The sequence below is a fragment of the Lutra lutra genome, chromosome 1 (assembly GCF_902655055.1).
Source record: "Lutra lutra chromosome 1, mLutLut1.2, whole genome shotgun sequence".
Classification (NCBI taxonomy): domain Eukaryota; kingdom Metazoa; phylum Chordata; class Mammalia; order Carnivora; family Mustelidae; genus Lutra; species Lutra lutra.
Genome location: NC_062278.1, coordinates 49,084,866 through 49,107,687, shown reverse-complemented (window position 1 = coordinate 49,107,687; position 22,822 = coordinate 49,084,866). Strand labels below are relative to the sequence as shown.

Here is a 22,822-nt window from a genome sequence, read left to right as displayed (position 1 = left end):
GTTAAATCTCTATATCTAAACTATTTCATTATCAGTCGCAATAGATGACTACCTAATATGAATAATCTGGTTATTACTGGCTATACACAATAAATATCGAAAAGATGAAATTAGGTTGTGTGATAGCCATGGTCTGAGTTATGAGCATATGAAAAGAATTTCAGAACTTTACAGCCAGAATAAAGATCACATATCCAACTTCCTTATCTTTCAGGTAACAAAGTCAAGTCCTGGAAGAGTACTCAGCGACTTGCCCCAGGTCAAATAGTGAGAGACTTGGATCTAGAATGATAATTAATCTCTGGATTCCTACACCAATACTTCTAATGTATTATAAACCAAAAATGAGACAAAAACTCAAATTCTCAAAGCCAGGGCAAAACAAGAATAAACTTAAATAAACAGAAATTGATATCAAGATGTACCTTAAGAAAAACCTCCATTTCAAATCCATTTGAGGTGGAAAGTTTTGCTTTTAAATATAGTTTCAAAAGTTTTTATTCTAACTAGATGGATCTTATGTTTTAATGGAGTAATAACAACTTGGTGAATAACTTAAAAGAAAACCATAGGTTACTTACTTTCTTTTAGGTATGATGAGAGACTATGAGTCAAATCATTGGCCTTGAGGAAACAGGAGTCTGGAATATGACAAACATGCTTTGTAGACGATTTTGCAAACATACACATGATCAAAACAGATCCATTGTGAATGTGTCTTCTTGAATAAGGTTGTAAAATATTAGTGAATGGGACTCATTATATATTTTAAAGTGTTGTCCAGTATTTAAAACAAAAGCAGCAATAAGAGCAAGTAAGCTTTTAACTGTCCATGATTTCTTTTCTTTTCTTTTTTTTTTAAGATTTATTTATTTATTTGACAGAGAGAGAAACAGCAAGAGAGGAAACTCAAGCAGGGGGAATGGGAGAGGGAGAAGCAGGCTTCCCACTGGGCGGGGAGCCAGATGCGGGGCTCGATCCCAGAACCCTGGGATCATGAACTGAGCTGAAGGCAGACGCTTAACAGCTGAGTTGCCCAGGCACTCTTGTCCCTGATTCTTAGAGTAGTGAAATAGAAGCTTGTTGTATCATTCAATGAACTTATGAAGAATGTTTATTTTTCAAATCATGGAATAGGCAATATACAAAGGTAAAGGGGAAAGAGCTAACAAATCTAAGTAGAGAGGCTCAAACTCACTAGTCATCATAGAATTGCACATTACAATGATGAGGTAATACTTCACACACCCATTAGAATGATAGCTGTTAGAAAGAGGTATAATACTGACTCTTGTCAAGAATGTAGGGTGATAAGCCTCTTGTGAAATGTAGGAGGAGGGCCACCTGGGTGGCTCAGTGGGTTAAAGCCCTGCCTTCGGCTCAGGTCATGATTCCAGGGTCCTGGGATCGAGCCCCACATCGGGCTCTCTGCTCAGCAAGGAGCCTGCTTCCCTTCCTCTCTCTCTGCCTACCTGTGATCTCTGTCAAATAAATAAATAAAAATCTAAAAAAAAAAAAAAAAAAAAGGAAATGTAGGTGGAGGTGTAAACTGGTAATAGCGATTCTGGAAAGTAGTCAAATTAAGTTGTATACACTCTATGACCCCATGATTACATTCCTGAGTAAATAATGGAAAGAAATTCTTATGTGGTCTATAAGAGATAAACACGAGTATATTTATCCTAACATTATTTGTGATAGTGGGGAGCAGGAAGCAACCTAGGTGTTCATATCTGAGAAAATGAATGACCAATAGGTGGTAGATAAAATCACTGGCATACTATTTAGCATTAAGAAGCAAGGAACTTCGGCGCCTGGGTGGCTCAGTGGGTTAAGCCGCTGCCTTCGGCTCAGGTCATGATCTCAGGGTCCTGGGATCGAGGCCCGCATCGGGCTCTCTGCTCAGCAGGGAGCCTGCTTCCCTCTCTCTCTCTCTCTGCCTGCCTCTCCGTCTACTTATGATCTCTCTCTGTCAAATAAATAAATAAAATCTTTAAAAAAAAAAAAAAAAGAAGCAAGGAACTTGATGTGCATTAAGCCATATCAAAAAAGAGATATTAGGCATATCTCAAAAAAGTGCTCAGAGAGGAAAGAGACAGAATGAGAAGTTCAGCACATTATTTAGAGAAATTGTGAAGTGTACACACATACAACAACATGACGTTTTACAAGCATATATACACATTTAAAAGCATTAACACATTAGAGTGAATGCTCTGGGGAAAGTAAAGAGGAGTGTGGACTGAAGAAGAGTGGGAATAATGCATCAAAACACAACATAACACTAGAGTAAAAGACAGTATAACACTAAAATAAAATATAAGGGCCTTGCTCAACCAAGGTCTAGCAATTAGGTAGTATTATTAACTCTGTACCTGAGATGTATAAAAAAAGCAGGATCATGTTTATTATTCTAATTCTTTCTATAAGAAAAAGGTTTTCTATAAACACAGTAGAGTGCTAGGGAGTAAACTATTACTAAATTTAAATTAATTTTAACATTAATATTGTGACCCAGCATATGTAACTCACATTATGTGAATTAACTAACTTCAAAGATGTTGCTTCCTATACATCTGTAGAGCCTCTGATGTTCTTAAAACTGTAATTTCCCAAGTCTGAATATGATCAGACTCACCTGGAGAGCTTTACAAAAGATACAGATTCCCAGGACGGACTCTTTTTGTTAGTAAGTCAGAATTCCTTGGGGGTGGGCCTGGGAATTTGCTTTTTAATTTTTGGGTGATTCAGTTGCTGCTAGCTACAGGCATTTAGTACTGATCTAAACCACACTGCAGCTCTCAGGAGTACAGCTGAGTTAACTCCAAGAAATTCCTGCCTCAAAACTAATTAAGTGCCCATGTGTATGACATTAACAATATACAGTGAACAATATCAATCGAAAAGACATGTTCCTGCCCTACAGACACAAATAACCTCAAATCAAAACCAACTTAGACACTCAGCAAACTAATAGGAACAGTACCTCATTATCTACATTCACCTTATATTTATGCTCCTGCCCCTGCCTGTTCCAAATAACCCAGAGCGTGTCCCTTCTCTTACTGTGGACTTCCTCTCTGTCCTTGGTTTCATATGTAGCAAACTGGGCCTTCTCCTAAATGGTCTCTTGATGCTTTTATTCACTGTGTCTCAGAATAGCCCAATTTCTTAACTGAAAATGAAAACCTGTTCTTTTTGTCTATGAAAGTATTTTTAACATATTTTTAACATTTTCCTTCCTTCCTAAAACAAGGCATGACCATACCTTCTTGTTTAACTATATAACTGAACTGTAATAGAGCAATAATATAATGTAAACTCACTATGGAAATCCAATGACTTTAAGGTTTCTTATGACCTCTGTATCTCTATAATGCTAGAAAATGAAGATTTATGATGTTCCATAAGTATACACAGCATCAGCGATCCCACTATCTCACAAATCCTTCCTGTGTACGCTAGCAAAGAACTAGAAGGATAAAGCAACCACTGAGTCAAACTTCAGTTAAACTTTGAACAGAAGCTCTGTTATAACACTTTGTTTCTATGATAGAACAGTCAGGACTTAGCTCTTCTCAAAGGAACTATTCCTGGACATGAGTGGTTTCTAACTGTTTAAAAAAAAAAAAAGTACAAGGAATACCCTTTTAAGGAATTTAAGGAGTGCATTTCCACAAGAGCAAGATCTGGAGTTTTAGACTCCTCTGGGCTTTGTGAGTCTAAAACTCCAGATCTTGCTCTTTTGGAAATGTACTCCTTAAATTCCCTAAAGGGTATTCCTTTTGGAAAAGAAGCAGACAGGGGCACTCCTGTTTCCAAACTTAATGTATTTTTTTTTTTTTAAAGCACATCACAAAGGAATTATAAATATTCAGGGAATGGGATGTTTTTCAGCTCCTTAAGCCTCTAGAAAGCATAAAGTTGTAATGGAAAAGGGAAATCAAGCTACCCTTGACTTTATCCAACAGTAGTAATTAGATATCCCTAGTAATCTATAAAAAGCTCATCTGAAAGAGTGATACCCAAACCTTGTATGGTTTGATTTTTAACAACATCTCTTTACTCTCTGCCCCAAAGAGTTAGAGGATGTATCCGAGTTTTCAAATTAATTAAAATCAGTTGCTTTAAGAATTTTGCAATATTTTTAACTTAATTATAAATATTCTAAGGCAGTAGATCTCGAACAATAGTTGGTTTAAGAATCACTTGGAGTGAGGTGTCAGCTTTGCTAAAAATGTGGAATTTTATTCCTATCTTTAGATAGTTTGCTTGAAAAAGTCTGGCCTGAGACCCAAAACACTACCATAAAAACAAAACTATAACTAGAAATCTGTGATAAGCACAACAAAACTAAGAAGCTTATTAAAGCTAAAGTTGGGCACCTGGTGGCTCAGTTGATTGAGTGTCTGATTCTTGGTTTCAACTCAGGTCATGACCTCAACGGTTATGACACTGAGCCTGGCACTGAGCCCCTGACCGGTCATTGGGCTCCCTGCTTAGCATGGAGCCTGCTGGAGACTCCTTCCCTCTCCCCTCCTCTCCCAACTTCAGTGTGCACACTCTTTTTCTCAAATAAATAGATAAATCTTTAAAAAAAAAAAAAGCTAAAGTTTTTGTCTATAAAGGGTGAGTAAACTATGTTTCATATCTATACTTTTAATGTGTGCTTTATTTTTATTTTAATTTAACTTCTATCCTCAACTAGGGATTCTTACTCCTTGAAGAATGCTAAAACGATGCACACTCAACAATTAGCTTTTTTAAAAAAATTAAATTATAAATCTTTCTTTAGACTGAACACATACCATTTAGCATCTTAATGAAGAAATCATTCAAAAGTTACAACCATGAGGTTGAGGAAAGGAGTATTAGCATGTGGAAAATACACTGATTCACTGCCGGAGATACCTAGCCATAACATACATAGTGTAGGAAAGAAAAACCCTTTTTGCTCCTCCTCATCAGGAAAGTTGATAGCAATAACAATGAGTTCTGCTAAATGACTAACTTCAGAACAGTAAGGGGAAAAAAAGGAGGGAAAAAAAACAAGTCTGGCTGTACCTGGTAGGTTTAGTTCTTCTAATTCAATCACTGAACGATTGCTGCTGTAATAGTCCTTCATCAGTTTCTGTAGGTCTTCAGGGGTACCTGGTTTTGGCTCTGATTTTGCAAGAACATCTGTAATTTTCTTCTAAGACATGAGAAGAAAGGAAAAAATCCCAGGAAGATAGATTTTAGAATGATGTTAGCTTAGAATAGATAAGAATCCTCTGGTACTTAAACTGCATACAGATTTTGGTGATAACTGAGTATGAATGTGAGTTCCAATAGATACACTTGAAAAAACTTAAATACTTTTTGGACACAACTACCGCTTTGAAAAATGAAAGGGATATCTAAAAGTCTCTTTGTAACTTTGGTCTATGGCTTCTAGGAGAACTGAAATTTCTGTAGGAGTCTCCATTAATAGGGCATTATTTTCTGTTAAAAGTCAATTAATCTTGTTGCTGTGGAAACCTCTCTTTAATCCTTCGAAGATTTTTATTCCCCAGAATAGAATTTTGAGAATTTTTTGCCTAACTTGGTTTTCAAGGCACCAAGTCTCACTTTGGGTTTCTTGGATTAAGGTAAAACCTGCAGGAGTAATCTGAGCATTGGAGCACACTGCAAAGGACTGTAGACTCTTGACTGTCAAGTCTTGGGGGAGAGTCTTGAAGTGGCCCCATGGAAAGCAGAACAGGAATAAGTTTACAGCATTTATTTTGATTTGAATTTACTTGTGCAGCATTTATTGAGTGCCTGTAATGTACTAGGAGCACACCACTGTTCAGTTAATTTTTACCACAAACTTCTCATTTCCTTCTAATGTTTCGCCAAAGATCCACAAAGAGCCACTCCCCACCCCCACCTTTTCACCTCCTTCCACAATATCCTCATTTCTATACCGCTGCCAAGAATAATCAAAGTTCTGTCAAATGAATTGACTTTTAAACTATGTCATCAGTAGGCACAGTTTAGTATGACTTCAGCCAAGGCTAAAACTATCTAGCTAGAGTTTTGACCTTGAGCCACCAAGAACTCAACACTCCTGAAGGTCATTAGTGTACAAACTATCAAAGAGAAGTTGAAGTCACTTCTTTAAGGACTTGCCAAACCTCAGCCAATTTGGCATCTCCCATCTTTCTATTTGGCCATTTGTGAGCAAAGAAACTCTGAACTTTCTAAAAGCTTGCTGTTAAGTAATTGGTTCGAATCCATCTTCTTTACTCTAATCCCAATCATATTTCCTCTGCTGAATTCAACAGTAGACCCTGTTGGCAGGGAGAGAATTACACTGGTGTTTTCACAACTGTGGTGGAAGTTCAAAGCAAACCACACCTTCTCCAAGGTTGAGCCATAAGAAAGTCTGTACAGGAGCAAAAGAGTCTTCCATGCACTCATAAGCAAGTATTAGAATGTAAGGGGAGACTTTTGCTTTAAATTATGGTTCCAAATTATGGTCAGAAATGCCATATACTATGGTCATCTGGTTATTATTTTCTTTTTATTGGTTTAAAAAACTGAAATGGATATGAAAAGAAAGTTGGTAAATTTCTTTCCAGCAGAGCCAGAAGGGCCAGAGGGCAGGACAGCTTTGGGATCCTTTTAGAATTAGAAATCCATGTCTTCTAACAGCAATGAAAACAAAGGTGGATAGCAAAGATGTCTGGTGCTCCACAAGATTGAAATAGGAATCAGAAGAATTTATTTTTAGCTCCAATAGAAACACTTAATACTTGTGACCTTAGGAAAGTCACCAAACCTCACTGAATCTTACAACCTCTAAAGTGGGAATTATAACAACTGCCTCATCAAAGTACAGTATATAGAAATGTGAGGTAGATCACCTGCGGTTTTAAGAAAATTGTAAGAAAGTATGAATAATACCTTTCTTCTCTTCCTTGTCTTGGTGGCATCTTCTTTTGTTTCCTTTGGTTGTATCAAGAAACATTCTTTAGGCTGTAAAGAGATACAGATGAAGAAATTTTCATCTTAGCATGATGACAGGTCAACTAATGGTAGTAACCCCAGAGTACCTAGGCCATACAGGTATTCTTCTTGTCTTGGTAATACTGTATTGTATTCTCTGTCTTGGTAATATTGTACAGACAGTGATGCTGGAAGACCAATAGGCTCTTAGGCAGGGGCTGGGCTGAGGGAATCAAAAAGTGCCAATGAAAAATCAGAAAGTGCCAATGACTTGAGACTGGAAAAATCTTTGAACAAAGGTGAAAATGTGTGAGTGAGTATATATGTGTGTTTGAAGTGGTGGTGCAGGGTATTTAAGATTGAAGACAGTGGCCAGGTTTATAAAATACAGGCAGAGTAGATGTGATTAAAATTAAGATGTGGTAAGAAAGTCTTTGACTAGAGTGACTGGCATTTGCCATGAACTAGCAATGTGTGAGCTTGTATTTCCAAGTCATTGGTTTACTATTTTGTTATTCATTCCTTTCCTCTTTCAATAAGCATTGAAAAACTGAAGTAGGACATATTTACTTACATTTTTATAAAACCAGCTGCACCAAATGCCTTATCTATAGTGACTACAAAATGAATGTTTCTGCTGATGGTCTGATAAAAGTCTCAGCATAATGGCATTTTGAGTAATCAGTTTTGCCTGTTGCCTTGACCCCTGAGCACCCCATATAGTTTAATGCTATTTTTACCCTGAGGTTTTTTTTTTAATGTAGAAAAACAGGAGATTTGGAGTAAGAACTTGATTTATAAAATAGAATGCCTCAGATTCCTTATTTATTATTCATAAGCAAGAATATAAAATGTTTCCTGTGCTGGCTCTTTTATGCAATATTTTCAAACAAGTTGCCAAGTAAGATATAAAATATGAGTGAAAACTTATTCTCAGTTTTTCCTGGATTAAGTTTCCATCCCAACCAGAAAGTACTCAGTTTAAGCTGGTAAGCTACTAACTAAAACATCTTGTCTCTACTGGCTCTATTTAAAATGATTACAGATGAAGCTTTCTGTTAAAGTTTGCAGACAGTCTGTGATTAAGAATGCCTATGGCTTGAAGCCATATATATATATATATATATATATATATATATATATATACACACACACACACACACACACACACACACATATATATGTATATATATATACATAATTTTTTCAAGACATGGGGACAGGACCAGCAGTTTCTAGACTCGGTTTCAGTTAGTAGAAGAGCAGATTCAAAGGTTCAGGATTAAAGTAACATGTGAATCTTGAAATTTTAGCTTCTTCTCAGTTAAAACAAAAACCTGCCAAAAGCAATTGCATCATAGCTAAAGAAAAGATATTATGACCTCTCTTATTTAGAAAGTTAAGCTGTCTTGTGGATGCAGATACATGCCAATTTGATGCTGGTACATGCCAATTAGAAACTGGGCCAAGGCCACTAATATGTCACAGAAGCTGCCAGATGGTCATAAGAGTCCAATTACAGGCCAGGCCAGCATTCAGTTCATGCTCATAAGGCAAAGGCCTGGATATGATTAGCAGATCCCTCAAGGCATACTGTAGTATCTTGTCACCAATATCAAGGTTTTTGGGAATTAGATGTAGAAACCTGTTCCATTTTGTTATTTAGCATTTAGGGTGCTCTCTAACAGTATGTTCAATGTGCAAAGTTGTATTTATGTTAGGTTTACAAAGCCAAATAATTCTAACATGACATAAATTAAATCTGGAAATGAGCTCCGTTATAGGGTTATGGCCTGTCCAATTCTGGAAGAAAAAAATAAAACGTAATTCTGAATCATGCATAGGAAAAAAGAAACATACTTGATGAACTTGTTTTAGTTAAGATACTGCATGAGTTTATTTTTATTTTTTTTAAAGATTTTATTATTTATTTGACAGACAGAGATCACAAGTAGGCAGAGGCAGAGAGAGAGGAGGAAGCAGGCTCCCTGCTGAGCAGAGATCCGATGTGAGGCTCGATCCCAGGACCCTGGGATCATGACCTGAGCCGAAAGCAGAGGCTTTAACCCACTGAGCCACCCAGGTGCCCCTACTGCATAAGTTTAAATGTTAGGTTCAAATTCTTAGATCATTCTAAAGGAAATACAGTATATTATTTGTTTTCTGGGAGCAGTTGCCTTACATGGTTAAGGGTGGATAATAATGAAGAAGCTAAGTTTATGGGGGCAATTTCAACAAAGGTGAGATGGCTTTATGAAAAATACAAAATCCATTTCATTAATAAGTCCTAAATTTAGCCATGTGCCTTACAAATACTGATGTTTATCTTCAGAGAGACTAGGTAAAAAGATATAGAAGACTCAGGCCAGACTAGCTAACCATTTCTGGAAACCAATTTCAACAGTATATTTCTTTGACAGTTGATAAGAAATTTCTTTTTTTTTTTCCATTTTACTTTATTTTATTTCTTTTCAGTGTTCCAAAATTCATTGTTTTTCATTTCTCTTCATTTCTTTACATGAAATCTAGTGATTTTTTAAAGCATAGCTTAAATATGTAGTTTAAAAATTTAGAAATATATATGAAAAACTAATCTTTAAATGAAGCATTTGAGGCATATTCTCAAATCCTTAAAGTGCCAAAAACTATATCCTTTAAGAATGATTCTTCTAGTTAAACATGGCAAATCAACTTCAAAAATGCCACTAAACTAAAAATGAAGGCAACTGAAAAAGGTATAAATTTATAAGGACCACACAATCAGGAGAGAACAATAGTAGTGGAAAGATTTCAACAACATTTTAGAAAATGGAAAATGGTTGAAACTAGATGGAAGTGATTTAGCAGAAAGGAAGAGCTAGCACCTAGGTTTCTGGAGAGGTGGAAGCTAATAGTCGGTGAAGTTGTTTGACTTATTGGAGAAAGGGTTTAGTAGTTGGAGACACAAGGTACTACAGACAGTAAAGAGTTTAAAAGAAGGACTTTGGTTGAAAGTTTATATTTAGAATGATTAGTCTTATTCCCACCCCTCATTGGCTATATCTCCTGCCCAGGAAGCCAAGCAACTATCTGGTTAATGCTTCTTTTCATCTTGCTCTTCCTGGAAGTAGACAGAAGGTTGATTCTCTGGAAAGAACAAGAGGACCCAGAAATCTGGCAAAGGAAAGAAAGGACAGAGGTTGAGACTCACTTCCTTTTCCTAGGCAAATTTCGAATGTCATGAGCCAGGCTTATATATTGCATGCAGGAGCCTACTGAATTTTTCTCTGGAAAAATGAAATGGACTAAGAGAGATGCCACAAGAGAGTGACATTTGGTGGCATGATAAATACAGCTTGCTATCCTAGTGCTCTGCTACGAAGTTCACTAATCAACAAGCCTCACACATGCACAAAATATTCCATCAGCTTTTTAGTGTCTCTTTTTAATATGAATAGACAGCTAAGTGTCCAACATGAGAGCAAATAAGCAACAAAAGATAAAAGGTCCAAAACAATTATAATCAATATTCTCAAACAGATAAGGGAAGAATTTCAGCCATGAGACAAAAAAGAGAACAAGAAAAATTGGAATAAATATGTAGGAGGAAGGCTTGAAGATAGAGGAAATCTCTCCAAAAGATTAAAAATGTAAGAATATTAGATAGAAAATCAGCCCAAAAGATTCAACATCCCAATAAAAGGTATTATAGAAAAAGGGACCATAAAAAACACTGCGAAAAGAGTGATCAAAGAAATAACAAAAGAAAAACTTTCCAGAACTGAAGGAAACTTTCTAGAATATGAAACTCTAAACTGCATGCCCATTATGTATACAATATAATGAATATGAAAAATATCCACACTGAAGAGCATCATTGTGAAATTTCATATCATGGACAAACAAAAAAGACTAAAAATTTTTGAAAAGAAAAACAATAACTTACAAAATACAAAGAGTCCAGAAACAGAATTTTGTTGGACCTTGCAGCAGCAATAAGGCAAGTTAGGATTTAATAGAACAATGCCTTCAAAATTATGAGGGAAATTTATTTGCAAATTAAACTTTTATACCCAGCCAGATTGTGAGTCAAGTTAAGAGTAAAATAAAGGTATTTTCAGGTATTTTAGGTCTCAAAAAAATTGATTTCCCATCCATAGAGAGTAAAGACTGTATTCCAGCAAAATAAAGGGCTAAACCAAGAAAGAGTAAGATACAGGATTCAGCAAATAAGGAAACTAATACAGGAGTGTTGAAGAGACAGTAAAGAGAAATCTCAATTGGTCAACACACCAAGAGAATAATCAACTCAGAGTGGAAAAGGAGTACAGAGGCCTGCAGGGAACAGCAATGAGTGATCTATTTGAGCATATGGAAGATATTATTCATGGACATGTGGAAAAAATATTGGAATATATGGAAAGAATTAACAGTAGGAACATAACAAACAAGGCAAATGAAGAAATGAGGTAATTATTAATGCCATGAAAACAAAGAGTTGTATAAGAAAGGAGGAATGATTATAGCTTTACTCCATCAGCAGTGAACAGTAGTTTCGTGATCATAATCATGAGATATTGACAACTGTTTTAACCAAAATGTGATCTTGTGTTAGCAGGGGAATTAGCAGTTAGAGAGGGAATACAGGGTAGATGGGAGAGCTGTGTCCTCATATGCTACCTCAGGAAGTTAACAGATCATGTCAGGAGCTGATAAATAAAAAAAAAACCAACAGTATAAACTATATATTAGCAAATATGAAAAACAACTAAAAGCTAAGGGTAGTTTCCTCTGAAGAAAGACAGCATGAGAGTAGGAAAGGTGATGGTTTTTTTAATGAAAAACTTTTAATAGTGTTTGATTATCACTTTGGTAAAAAAAAATTAAATTACCATTTTACAACAAAAACAAATATGTTCATTGTAAAAATAAAAAAAAATTAGAACTTTTTTTTTAGTTTCTTTTGGGTTTAGTCAAAAGTTATTTAGTACATACCCATCAAAATGTCTCAAATTAAAAGAGTGATAATTCCAAATATTTACAAGGATATAAAGCAACCAAAACTATTATACATGGATGGTGGGAGTACAAAAATGGTACACTGATTTTGGAAAAAAGTCTGTCAGTTTTTAGAAAACTAAACAAGACTCAACAATTCTACTCCTATGCATTTACTCAAGAGAAATAAAAATGTCTGTTCACAAAAAGACCTGTATGTGAATATTCATGGCAGATTTATTCATACTAGCTCCAAACAGGAAGTAGCCTCAGGTATCCATCAATAGAATAATAGATAAACTGGGGAGTACTCATATAATTGAGTATTATGAAGTGTTATGAACTGAATTGTACCCCCTCCCTCCCATTCATATTTTGAAGTCTCAACCCGCAATGTGATTGTATTTGGAGACAGGGACTTTAAAGAGGTTGTAAAAGTTAAAGAAGGTCCTAAGGGTGGGGTCTTAATCCAATAGGTCTGGTGTTTTAATATGAGGAAGAAGAGATACCAAGGAGATACACATAGCAGAAAGACCATGCAAGGACACAGTGAGAAACTGGCCATCTGGAAGCCAAGGAGAGAGGCCTTGGGAGAAACCAAACCTGTTGACACTTTGATCTCGGACTTCCAGTCTCCAGAACTGCGAGAAATAAATTTCTGTTGTTTAAGCTACCCAGTCTGTGGTATTTTGTTATGGCAGCCTGGACAGACTAACATGCTCAGCGATGAAAAAAAAAGAAAAATGAATCACTATACATCAACAGGATGAATCTAAAAAACACTGCACTGAATAAAAGCCTTGAACAAAAGAGCATATCCTACATGATTTCATTTACATGGCATCAGAACAGTGGTTGGCCCTGGAGCATGGAGTCTGGAATAGCAATTTGGAAGTGGCATGAGACGATTTTGGGGTGACGGTAATGTTCTTTAAACTGTAGGGGTTTGTGTTACAAAATTTTATCAATTTGTCAAAACTCTGAATGGTACCTTTGACATTTATGCATTTAATTGCATATCAACTTTACCTCTAAAGGAAAAAAGAAAATCTTTAAATACTGAACTTCACTTAATGATATACATGCTGAAGTGTCTGGGAGGAGTGTACTGATTTTGCCAATTATTTTGAAATGTGGCAAAAATTAGGTGATTGATGGATGAATAGTGTTTCTGAACACACTTTAAAATTTTGGACTTTGAGGACACTGAGGGTGAGGGCCTGCAGAAAGTAAGGAAAATCTTATCAGAAACTGGGGGGAAGAGAATCTTTGTTAAGTGGTGGAATAAAGTTTAGCAATACTGTTGTCTGCAGGCATGTGGAAAATAGAAAATATGTCTAATGTTATGGGTAATCCAATGAAGGAGATTCAAATAGTGTTGAGGGTGTCACCAACTTTCTTCTATGGCTTATAGTAAAATGGAAAAGGAAGAAGTTAAATTGAAAAAAGGACTATCAAAGAAGTCAAGGTATATGCGTGCAAATCCATCAACACCTCAGAAAGAACAAAGGTGGTACCTCAGAGTACTATTCAGTCACATAAGAGCTCTTTAAAGAAATTAAAAGTGTGTCTCACAGATTCTCTCAAACATGCCCTAGGAAGCTTAAGAGGTACTGTTCCTCCATTATCTAAGCAGGCATCCATGGAAGAGAAAACTTTATCTGGAAAAGATTTGTGGGGGTGACTTCGGCTCAATGGAGTAACCCCAACAAGAACCACAGAAGACCTACAAAATTCTTCAAGGTGTTATATATTCAGAAATACCTCTAGTTTGAGCTGAGAAGGTGAGAGATGAAATACAATGAGGCAAAGTCATCGAACCCTGAGAATTCTACTGTCAAGAAGCAGGCTGAAAGAACTGTTCCATTGTAAATACAAGCTACCTCTCATTAAAAAAAAAAAAAAAAAGAAGGATGACTCAGAGGGCAACACAAGGAACCCAAAAGCAGAGCTGAGAACCATGGAACAACCTCAGGACCCTGGGCCTTAACACTTAATAAAGAAACTCCCAACATTTTCAAATGCTGTGGGACCAATGACTCCTTATGCCAATTACTTGAGTAGAAATGTCTCTAAAAGTTAGTCTACGCTTGTATTTGTTTCCCAGGCTGAGAAGAAATGTACTCAAGGAGCTATACTTAAGGAACTAAAACTGAGGACCCTCAAATGCCCCTGAACCTGATTAGACAATGAAATTCTAAGCACTGAGCTCCTGCTGTAAAGGGAAGGGACTTTTGCTTTCTTTGAGAGGGGTGAATATATTATGCATATGGGAGGGATATAAATTCCTGGGGGCCAGAGGGCAGACCAAGGAAGCTAGATTCTAGGATAGCTACCAATGATCTCTAGGTATTCATTCTCACCTTTTGAATTACTGACTCGATTCCTTTTTTTTTTTTTTTAAGATTTATTTATGTATTTGAGAGAGAGAGAGAAAGAGAGAGAGAGAGAGAGGAAAGCGTGGAGGGAAAGGAAGAGAGAAACTTAAGCAGATGCTATGCTGAGCGTGGAGCCTGTTGCGGGCCTTGATTTCAGACCCTGAGACCAAGACCTGGCTGAAACCAAGAGCTGGATGCTTAACTGACTGAGCCACCCAGGTGTCCCAAGAATAATCTTGAAGATGAAGAGTGGGAGAAATATGAAATTATCAGTGCTCAAATAAATTAATATTAAGAAAATACAATTGTTGAGAAAGGTGACTAAAGAGGGAGAAGAATAAGTACTCTTACTGAGGAGTCCTTTATGATCTGAGGAGCCTAGCAAAAGGCTACCTTAAAAAAAAGATGCCCAGTGTGGTCTCTGAGGGAGAGAGGATGAGTCATGGAACCATGGCTATTGACCTCATGGAGCCACCAATGAAAAGTCACAAAACCCCTCGTAAGGAATTATATTCTGGGAACCATAATTACAAAGTCACTAGGGTTGGCTCTGAAGTGACTGATGTTGAAGAGGGAAGAGGGTGATGCAATCTCTAGAAGTAGGGAATTCATCATCTTTTTGGAAGCAATATCTGGAAAAAAAGAAGTATTGGCAAATCTTTATACTTACATTATTAAGGAGGCCAAAGATGATTATTTAGATGTGAAATGGTTGCTAGAGATGATGTAGTTGTATGGGTAAAAAACTTTTATAAAGTTATAAATCTGCTGCTTGAAAGTACTGAACAGATGGGAGGCATGGACTCAATAATAGAAATGTGAGGTCCAGCTATGGCAAAAGAGGGAACTCGATCTAACCCAATATATATAATTACCTGTTGATATTTAAGACTAAATGCATATTATATCAGGTGGCATAATGCCAGGAAGTTCCTATACAAGTATAAAAAACCCCTTAAAGAACAGCAAAGCAGGGCACCTGCATGGCTCAGTTGGCTAAGCATCTGCCTTCGGCTCAGGTCATGATCCCAGGGTCCTGGGATCAAGCCCTCATACTAGGCTCCCCACTCAGTGGGGAGTCTGTTTCTCCTTCTCCCTCTGCATGCCCCCTCCTCGCTTGTGCATGCACTCTTTCTCTCAAGCAAATAAATAAAATCTTAAAAAAAAAAAAAAAAAAAGGAAGAGTAAAACAATGAAACAAATTTGAAAAAAATTCAAAACTTAAATATAGCACAAAATAATTTCTCTTTTCTTTTGTTTTGAGCCAGGGAAAAAATATAATAAGTTACCATTAAACAACAAATACTCTGTTACATCTGTCAAATGAATCAAGTGGCTAGCACTGTGCTAGGTACTATAGGGAAAATGAAAGCTCTCGCCCGCCAGTCGCTTATGAACAAGTTGGAGACTCAAGCTCTATGTATGTAAACAACTCTAGAAGGATTCGCAAGGTCAGCCTGCCAAAAAGAAGGTCATCCTTGGGGTGGTCAGATGATTTCCAGAGGGAGAAGAGTGGCTGGAGAGAGAGAGGATGGGAACCCACAGAGGAGCAAGAAGGGCTGTTTGGGCAGTCAAGGGCAGTGGAAGAGAGATCCCAGCTCAATCAAGGGTGGGGGGGTTGGAAGAAGGACACTGGGTCACCAGAGTCTAAGAAACTCCTGTGGTTAGTAGATGGCTTACAAGTGGAGACACAAAGGGCTGAGAAGGGAAGAGTGGTGAAAAAACTAGAATCCTGGTATAATCATCCAATCTTTCATTTCACAAATAATGCCAAGTTAGGGTGAGGTTCTGTGCTAGGAGATGCACAGTTAAACTCTGTCCTGGAGGTATACAGCCTGGTATGAGAACCAGGAGCTAGATGAAGAGCCCTCATATGAGGCAGTGGGGAACAAGAAGATTTCACTGAGTTCTCTGGCCAGAGAAATTAGGACAGACATGGAGAAAGGGGTTAGGGCATTTGGTCTACCTAAGACTTGGGTTCTTTAAAGTAATTTGGCAGTTAAGGACATTAGAGCATGGTTAAAATGAGCACTACAATCTTAAACTTTTGTAATTTTTTTTTTCTTGGTAGAAAATAGCAACAGCATGGGACCAAAAAAGCACATGAGGACATGTTGAATCCAATTTTCCTAAATTGAAAGAGAAGAGACAGGTGAAAAAGAGACAGGTGAAAAGCAGCATCATCCTCAGCTCCTGGCTCACAGCCAGCCAAGTGGGACATGACTCCCAGAACCCATGCCTGTGAGCCTCAGATAATTTGTAAAACGGGGTACTCCCTACCTCACAGGGCATAAGCTATTCCCTACTTCATAGGATCATTTAAGTCATTATGTCTTGCACAGTGCTTATGGAGAGTGCTTAGTAAATGGCATTTACTATTGTTCAAACATAAGTTGAAAAAAGATAGGTGAATGCTCAAGAAATGGGGAATGTATTTTGCTTTCTCCTCTCCCACTTTTCCCTCTTCTTCCTATGATTCTCTGACATTTATCTAACTTGATGGTTCTAAGAAAAGAAGAGCCAAGGAAGAAGGAGCTTAAAAAAGGTAAAATTTAGCAATGTGGACAAAAAGACCAAAAAAATGAGTAAAGGTAGAGACTTGGGCAAATTTAATTTTTCTATAGTGAGTCTTGAAAAAGTAAGGAACTAGCAAGAAGAAAATCAAGAAAGAAAGTAAGGAAAAAGAAAGCCCATGGGGGTCTAAAGAAATATATTTGGAAACAAGTTCTGTAGGTAGGAACTACAGAGGCCAGAGTCAAAGAAGGCATGACTATGGCGTGGTCAGTAGGATAAGCAAAGGTAAAATTAAATTCCACATTGGTGAAATAAATCAAAAGGCTAAGGATGTTAACCTGTAGGCTTTCTGAAGGAATGGCTGAAATTAAAACTGAGGAGGGAGTCTGGGAAGATGGCAGAGTAAGAGGATCCTAACCTCACCTTATTCCATGGATACACACCCAAATAGCAGCCACATCAGTGCAATGAACAAAGAAAATGACCCAGAGAAAGATTAAAATCACACCATGCACCTTTTCTGACTACAATGGTATGAAACCAGAAATCAATCACAAGAAAAAACACAAACACATGAAGCTTATGTAACATGCTACGAAACAATGAGTGGGTCAACCAATAAATCAAAAAGGAAATAAAAAAATAAAGGGAAATAAATGAAAATGACAACACAACCATTGGAAATCTTTGGGATAGAGCAAAACTATTGAAAAGGGAAGATTATAGCAATATAGGCCTACCTTAATAAGCAAGAAAGATCCCAAATAAACAACCTAACTTTAGACCTAAAGGAGAAAGAAAAACAAAAAAACCAAACCAAACCAAACCAAAACAAAACAAAAACAAAGCTTAAAGCCAGTAGAAGGAAGGAAATAAAGATTAGGGCAGAAATAAATAAAGACTAAGAAAACAACAGAACAGATCAATGAACCCAGGGTTGGTTATTTGAAAAGATCTAACAAAATTAATAAATGATTAGCCAAACTCATCAAAAACAAGAGAGAGAACTCAAATCAAGTCATAAATGAAAGAGGAGAAATAACTGACATGACAGAAATACAAAGGGTTATAAGAGATTATTATGAAAAATTATATACCAACAAATTGGACAACCTAGAAGAAATGGATAAATTCTGAGGAGCATATAACTTCCCAAAACTGAATCAGGAAGAAATAGAAAATCTGAACAGACTGAGTACTGGCAATGAATTCAAATTAGTAATAAAAAAACTCCCAACAAACAAAAGTCCTAGACCAGATGGCTTCACAGGTGAATTCTATCAAATATTTACAGAAGGGTTAATACCCTTTCTTCTCAAACTGTTCCAAAAGCTACAAGAGGAAGGAATACATCCAAATTCATTCTATGAGACCAGCATTACTGGGATACCAAAACCAGATAAAGACATTACAAAAAAAGAGAACTGTTGGCAAATATCTCTGATGAACATAGATGCCAAAATCCTCAACAAAATATTAGTAAACGGAATCCAACAGTACATTTAAAAAAATGACTCACCACAACCAAGTGGGATTTATTCCTGGGATGCAGGGTGGTTCAGTATTCTCAAATCAATGAATGTGATATATCACATCAACAAGAGAAAGGATAAAAACCATCTGATCATTTCAACAGATGCAGAAAAAGCTTTTGACAAAGTACAACTATCCATTCATGATAAAAAACTCTCACCAAAGTAGGCTTAGAGGGAAGATACCTCAACATAATAAAGCCCATATAAGAAAAAGCTGCAGCTAACATCATACTCAATTGTGAAAAACTGGGAGTTTTCTTCTAAGATCAGGAACAAGACAAGGATATTTACTCTCACCACTTTTACTCAACATAGTACTGGAAGTCCTAGCCACAGCAATCAGACAAGAAAAGAAAGAGATATCCAAATTGGTAAGGGAAATTTCACTATTTGCAGGTGACATGATACTCTATATAGAAAACCTGAAAGACTCCACCAAAAAACTACTATAATGGACAAATGAATTCAGTAAAGTAGCAGGATACAAAAGTAATATACAAAAATCTATTGCATTTCTATACAACAATAATGAAGTAGCAGAAAGAGAAAATAAGGAAACAATCTCATTTACAATTTCACCAAAAATAATAAAATACCTAGGAATAAACTTAATCAAGGAGGTGAAAGACTTGTACTCTCAAAACTATAAAACACTGATAAAAGAAATTGAAGATGGCACAAATGGTAAGATATTCCATATTCATGGATTAGGAGAACAAATATTATTAAAATTTCTGTATTACCCAAATCAATCTACAGATTTAATGCAATCCCTATCAAAATACCAACATTTTCTACAAAGCTAGAACAAGTAATCCTAAATTTGTATGGAACCATAAAAGACCCTGAATAACCAAAGCAATCTTGAAAAAGAACAAAATTGGAGACACTGCAATCGCAGATTTCAAGACATATTACAAAGCTATAGTAATCAAAATGGTATGGTACTGGCACAAAAACAGTAGATGAATGGAGGAAAATACAGAGCCCAGAAATAAACCTATGTTTTTATGGTCAATTAATCTATGACAAAGGAGGCAAGAATATGCAATGGGAAAAAGACAGTCTCTTTAACAAATGCTGTTGGGAAAACTGGACAGCTATCTGACAAAGAATAAAATCTGACCACTTTTTTACTCGATACACAAAAATAAACACAAAGTGGATTAAAGACCTAAATATGAGACTTGAAAGCCCAAGATTCTTAGAGGAAAACAGGCAGTTATCTCTTTGACATCAGCTACAGAAACATTTTTCTAGATAAGTCTCCTCTGGGTAAGGGAACAAAAGCAAAATCAAACTATTGGGACTACATCAAAATAAAAAGCTTTTGCACAGAGAAGCAAATCATCAACAAAACAAAAAGACACCCAACTGAATGGGAGATGTTTGAAAATGCTATATCCAACAAAAAGTTAATATTCAAAATATATAAATAACTTATGCAAACTCATCACCAAAACCCCAAATAATCCAAGTAAAAATGGGCAGAAGATATACAAGGACATTTTTCCAAAGTAGACATACAGAGATGGTCAGGAGACACATGAAAAGATGCTCAATATCACCAATAATCAGGAAACTGTAAGTCAAAACCACAGTGAGATATCCCTTGACATCTGTTAGAATGGCTAAAATAAAACACAAGAAATAACAAGTGTTGAAGATGTGGAGAAAAAGGAACCCTCCCGTACTGTTGGTGAGAATGCAAGCTGGTGCAATCACTGTGGAAAACAGTATGGATGTTTCTTAAAAAGTTAAAAACAGAATTACCATATATTCCAGTAATTCCCCTACTGGGTTTATCAAAACAAAAACACTAATTCAAAAAGATATATGTACCCCTATGTTTACTGCAGCATTATGTATAACCGCCAAGATATGGAAGCAAACCAAGTGTCCATCCATAGATGAATGGAAAAAAGACATGTCTCTCTCTCTCTCTCTCTCACACACACACACCGACACACACACAAAGACACACACACACAGACACACACACAGAACATAATATAACTCAGCCATAAAAAAGAATGAAATCTTGCCATTTGTAACAACATGCATGGACCTTGGGGGTATAATGTTAAGTGAAATAAGCCAGTCAGGGAAAGACAAATACCATATGATTTCACTCATATATAGAATTTAAGAAACAAAACAAAGGAACAAAGGGCGAAAAAAAGAGACAAACCAAAAACAGACTCTTAACTGTAGAGAATAAACCGGTGGTTGTCAAAGGCAAGATGAGTGGGGTAATGGGTAAAATAGGTAAAGGCGATTAAGAGTACACTTATGTGTACTCTTATGGTGTACTGTCATGTACTCTCATGGTGAGCAGTAAGTAATGCATAGAATTGTTGAATCATTATACTGTACACATGAAATTAATATAACACTGTTAATTATAGTTGAATTAAAAATGTAAAATAAAATAATAGCAAAAAGAAAAAATAAAACCTAAAACTGATATGCAGCTTTGGAGCAAAATATTTAATGGCTGGAGAGAAACTGAGATGATCACCTATTAAATATGTGTATCTTTCTGTAGTCCTCTATTCCAACAGGAAAAAATAATAAAATAAAGAAGATGAAGTATTATTTACTAAAGTTATCATCACTTTGGTGCTTACTCTTTGCCAACCACTGTTTGAAGTGCTTAACAAGTATTAGCTATTTATCTATTTATCTATCTATCTATCTGAGAGAGAGAGAGAGAGCAAGCACAAGAACAGGGAGCGCCAGAAAGGGAGAAGCAGGCTCCTTGCTGAGGAAGGATCCTGATGTGGAACTTGATCCCAGGACCCTGGGATCATGATTTGAGCCAAAGGCAGATGCATAATTCACTGAGTCCTCCAGGTATCCCAAGTATTAGCCATTTAATCTCTACTGCAACTCTGTGAAGAAAATATACTTATTATCACCATTTTACCAATGAGGAGACAGAGGCACAGAGAGTTTAACTTGATCAAGGTCGCACTGCTTGTTGGTAAACTGATTCTCACAATTATCCTGAGCCTAGTTACAAACTGGGTAGAGTCACCCTCTCATGGGAATGAGTTTAGGGCCACTTACAATAATAATAAGACCACAAATCACTGCTATGAAGAAGATAATAATTTTAATTGACGGTAGGCAATCCTTTTAAAAAAATCACACATGGTTACCAATCAGGTTTGAGGGATACATAATATGAAAGGGCTGCAAATGGATGTGAGTGGCCAGTAGAAAGATTAAGAAGGAAAGAAAAGGTTCTAAGTCCAGAAAGCAAAGTGTATCAAATGAAGGTAGAAGTCCCATGATAAATATTCATACAGTGGACCACAACTCATGTTAGGTAGACATGAGACCCTTAGAGTCTGCTGGCATGGTTCTGTAATCACGCAGTGGTATGTTAAGTAATTTTACATATCTTTATACTATTTTTCTTCTCCTAGGAACTGTAGCAAACAGTGTACTACTGGATCTTTGGTAAAGATGTGGTACAAGAATCTAAGATATCATTATTGTAAAATATCTGTATATTGGAAAAAAATATTAGGGGGAAAATAGACCTTGCTTATCATTAATGAAGCATGTTTTTTCCCAAGGAAAGAGGATAAAAAGCTTCCTTCAAAGTCCACCAACAACTGATGTTAAAGAACAGGGAATGGTGTAGAGGAGTAGAAGCTGATTCCAGAATTTAACAGTTGTGACTCCTACAGTACTGTCACCTGTTTGGTCTTCTTTGACAGGGCTGGTACTGGAGCTGTCTCCTGCTGCATTTCTGGGTCTCCTCCTCCTTCACCACCTGATGCTTCTACAAAATATAAAGTTTAAAAATTAGAAAAGCATCTTTCTCTCTCTTTCTCCCATTGCTAGTGCAAACTTGGTACCACCTCTCTAGAAAGCTCTATGCCTTGATTCAGTAATTCTACCTTTAAGAAGCTGAATTCAAGGAAACAATCCAAAATATAGAAATTTAAGCACCAAGATGTCAGTCTAATTCGTAAAACTGCAAAACTGAAGATTATCTAGATGTCTTACTTTTGAGACTGTTTAATTATGGAACACTTAAACTGATTTTACAGATATTAAACTCCTCATTTTCAGATAAGAAAACTGCCGTTTAGAGGGGTAAGGCAATTTGCCCCAGGTTACACACCTGGGAACCCCAATCTATTTGAGTCCAAAGTCTTCTCCACAAATGATACTGCCTGACCTCAAAAACAGTAGCTCTTGACACCTGTATGCTAGTCCGAGGGGGAATGTTAAGAAATGGTGACAAAAAGATTATAGATCATGAGAAACACTTATTTTGAATTTTTTAAATCTTTCAACAATGGAAAAAAAAATTCTTACTCTAAGAGTCAGGAAAAATCAAAGTTTTAGGTTTTTCTGTCTATAAAGCTCTCTTGAAGAAACATAGCAACCACAGTCTCTTCCCATAATGCCATACTGCTTTCCAGA

At 36.5% G+C, this 22,822-nt stretch overlaps 1 protein-coding gene across 5 annotated transcripts in view; it reads right to left on the bottom strand.

The window, feature by feature from the left end:
* CMSS1 (cms1 ribosomal small subunit homolog) overlaps positions 1–22,822 on the bottom strand; it is a 381,861-nt gene that overhangs the window by 13,799 nt on the left and 345,240 nt on the right. For 4 of the 5 annotated variants that reach the window (XM_047723009.1, XM_047723027.1, XM_047723036.1 and 1 more), the window contains 4 exons: positions 22,087–22,172; positions 6,931–7,002; positions 5,065–5,194; positions 582–641 (listed from right to left, as the gene is read on the bottom strand). In XM_047723009.1, the coding sequence (XP_047578965.1) occupies positions 582–641; positions 5,065–5,194; positions 6,931–7,002; positions 22,087–22,172 (348 nt within the window). The remainder of the gene's footprint in view (positions 1–581; positions 642–5,064; positions 5,195–6,930; positions 7,003–22,086; positions 22,173–22,822) is intronic. The other variant, XM_047723017.1, reaches the window with a different exon arrangement.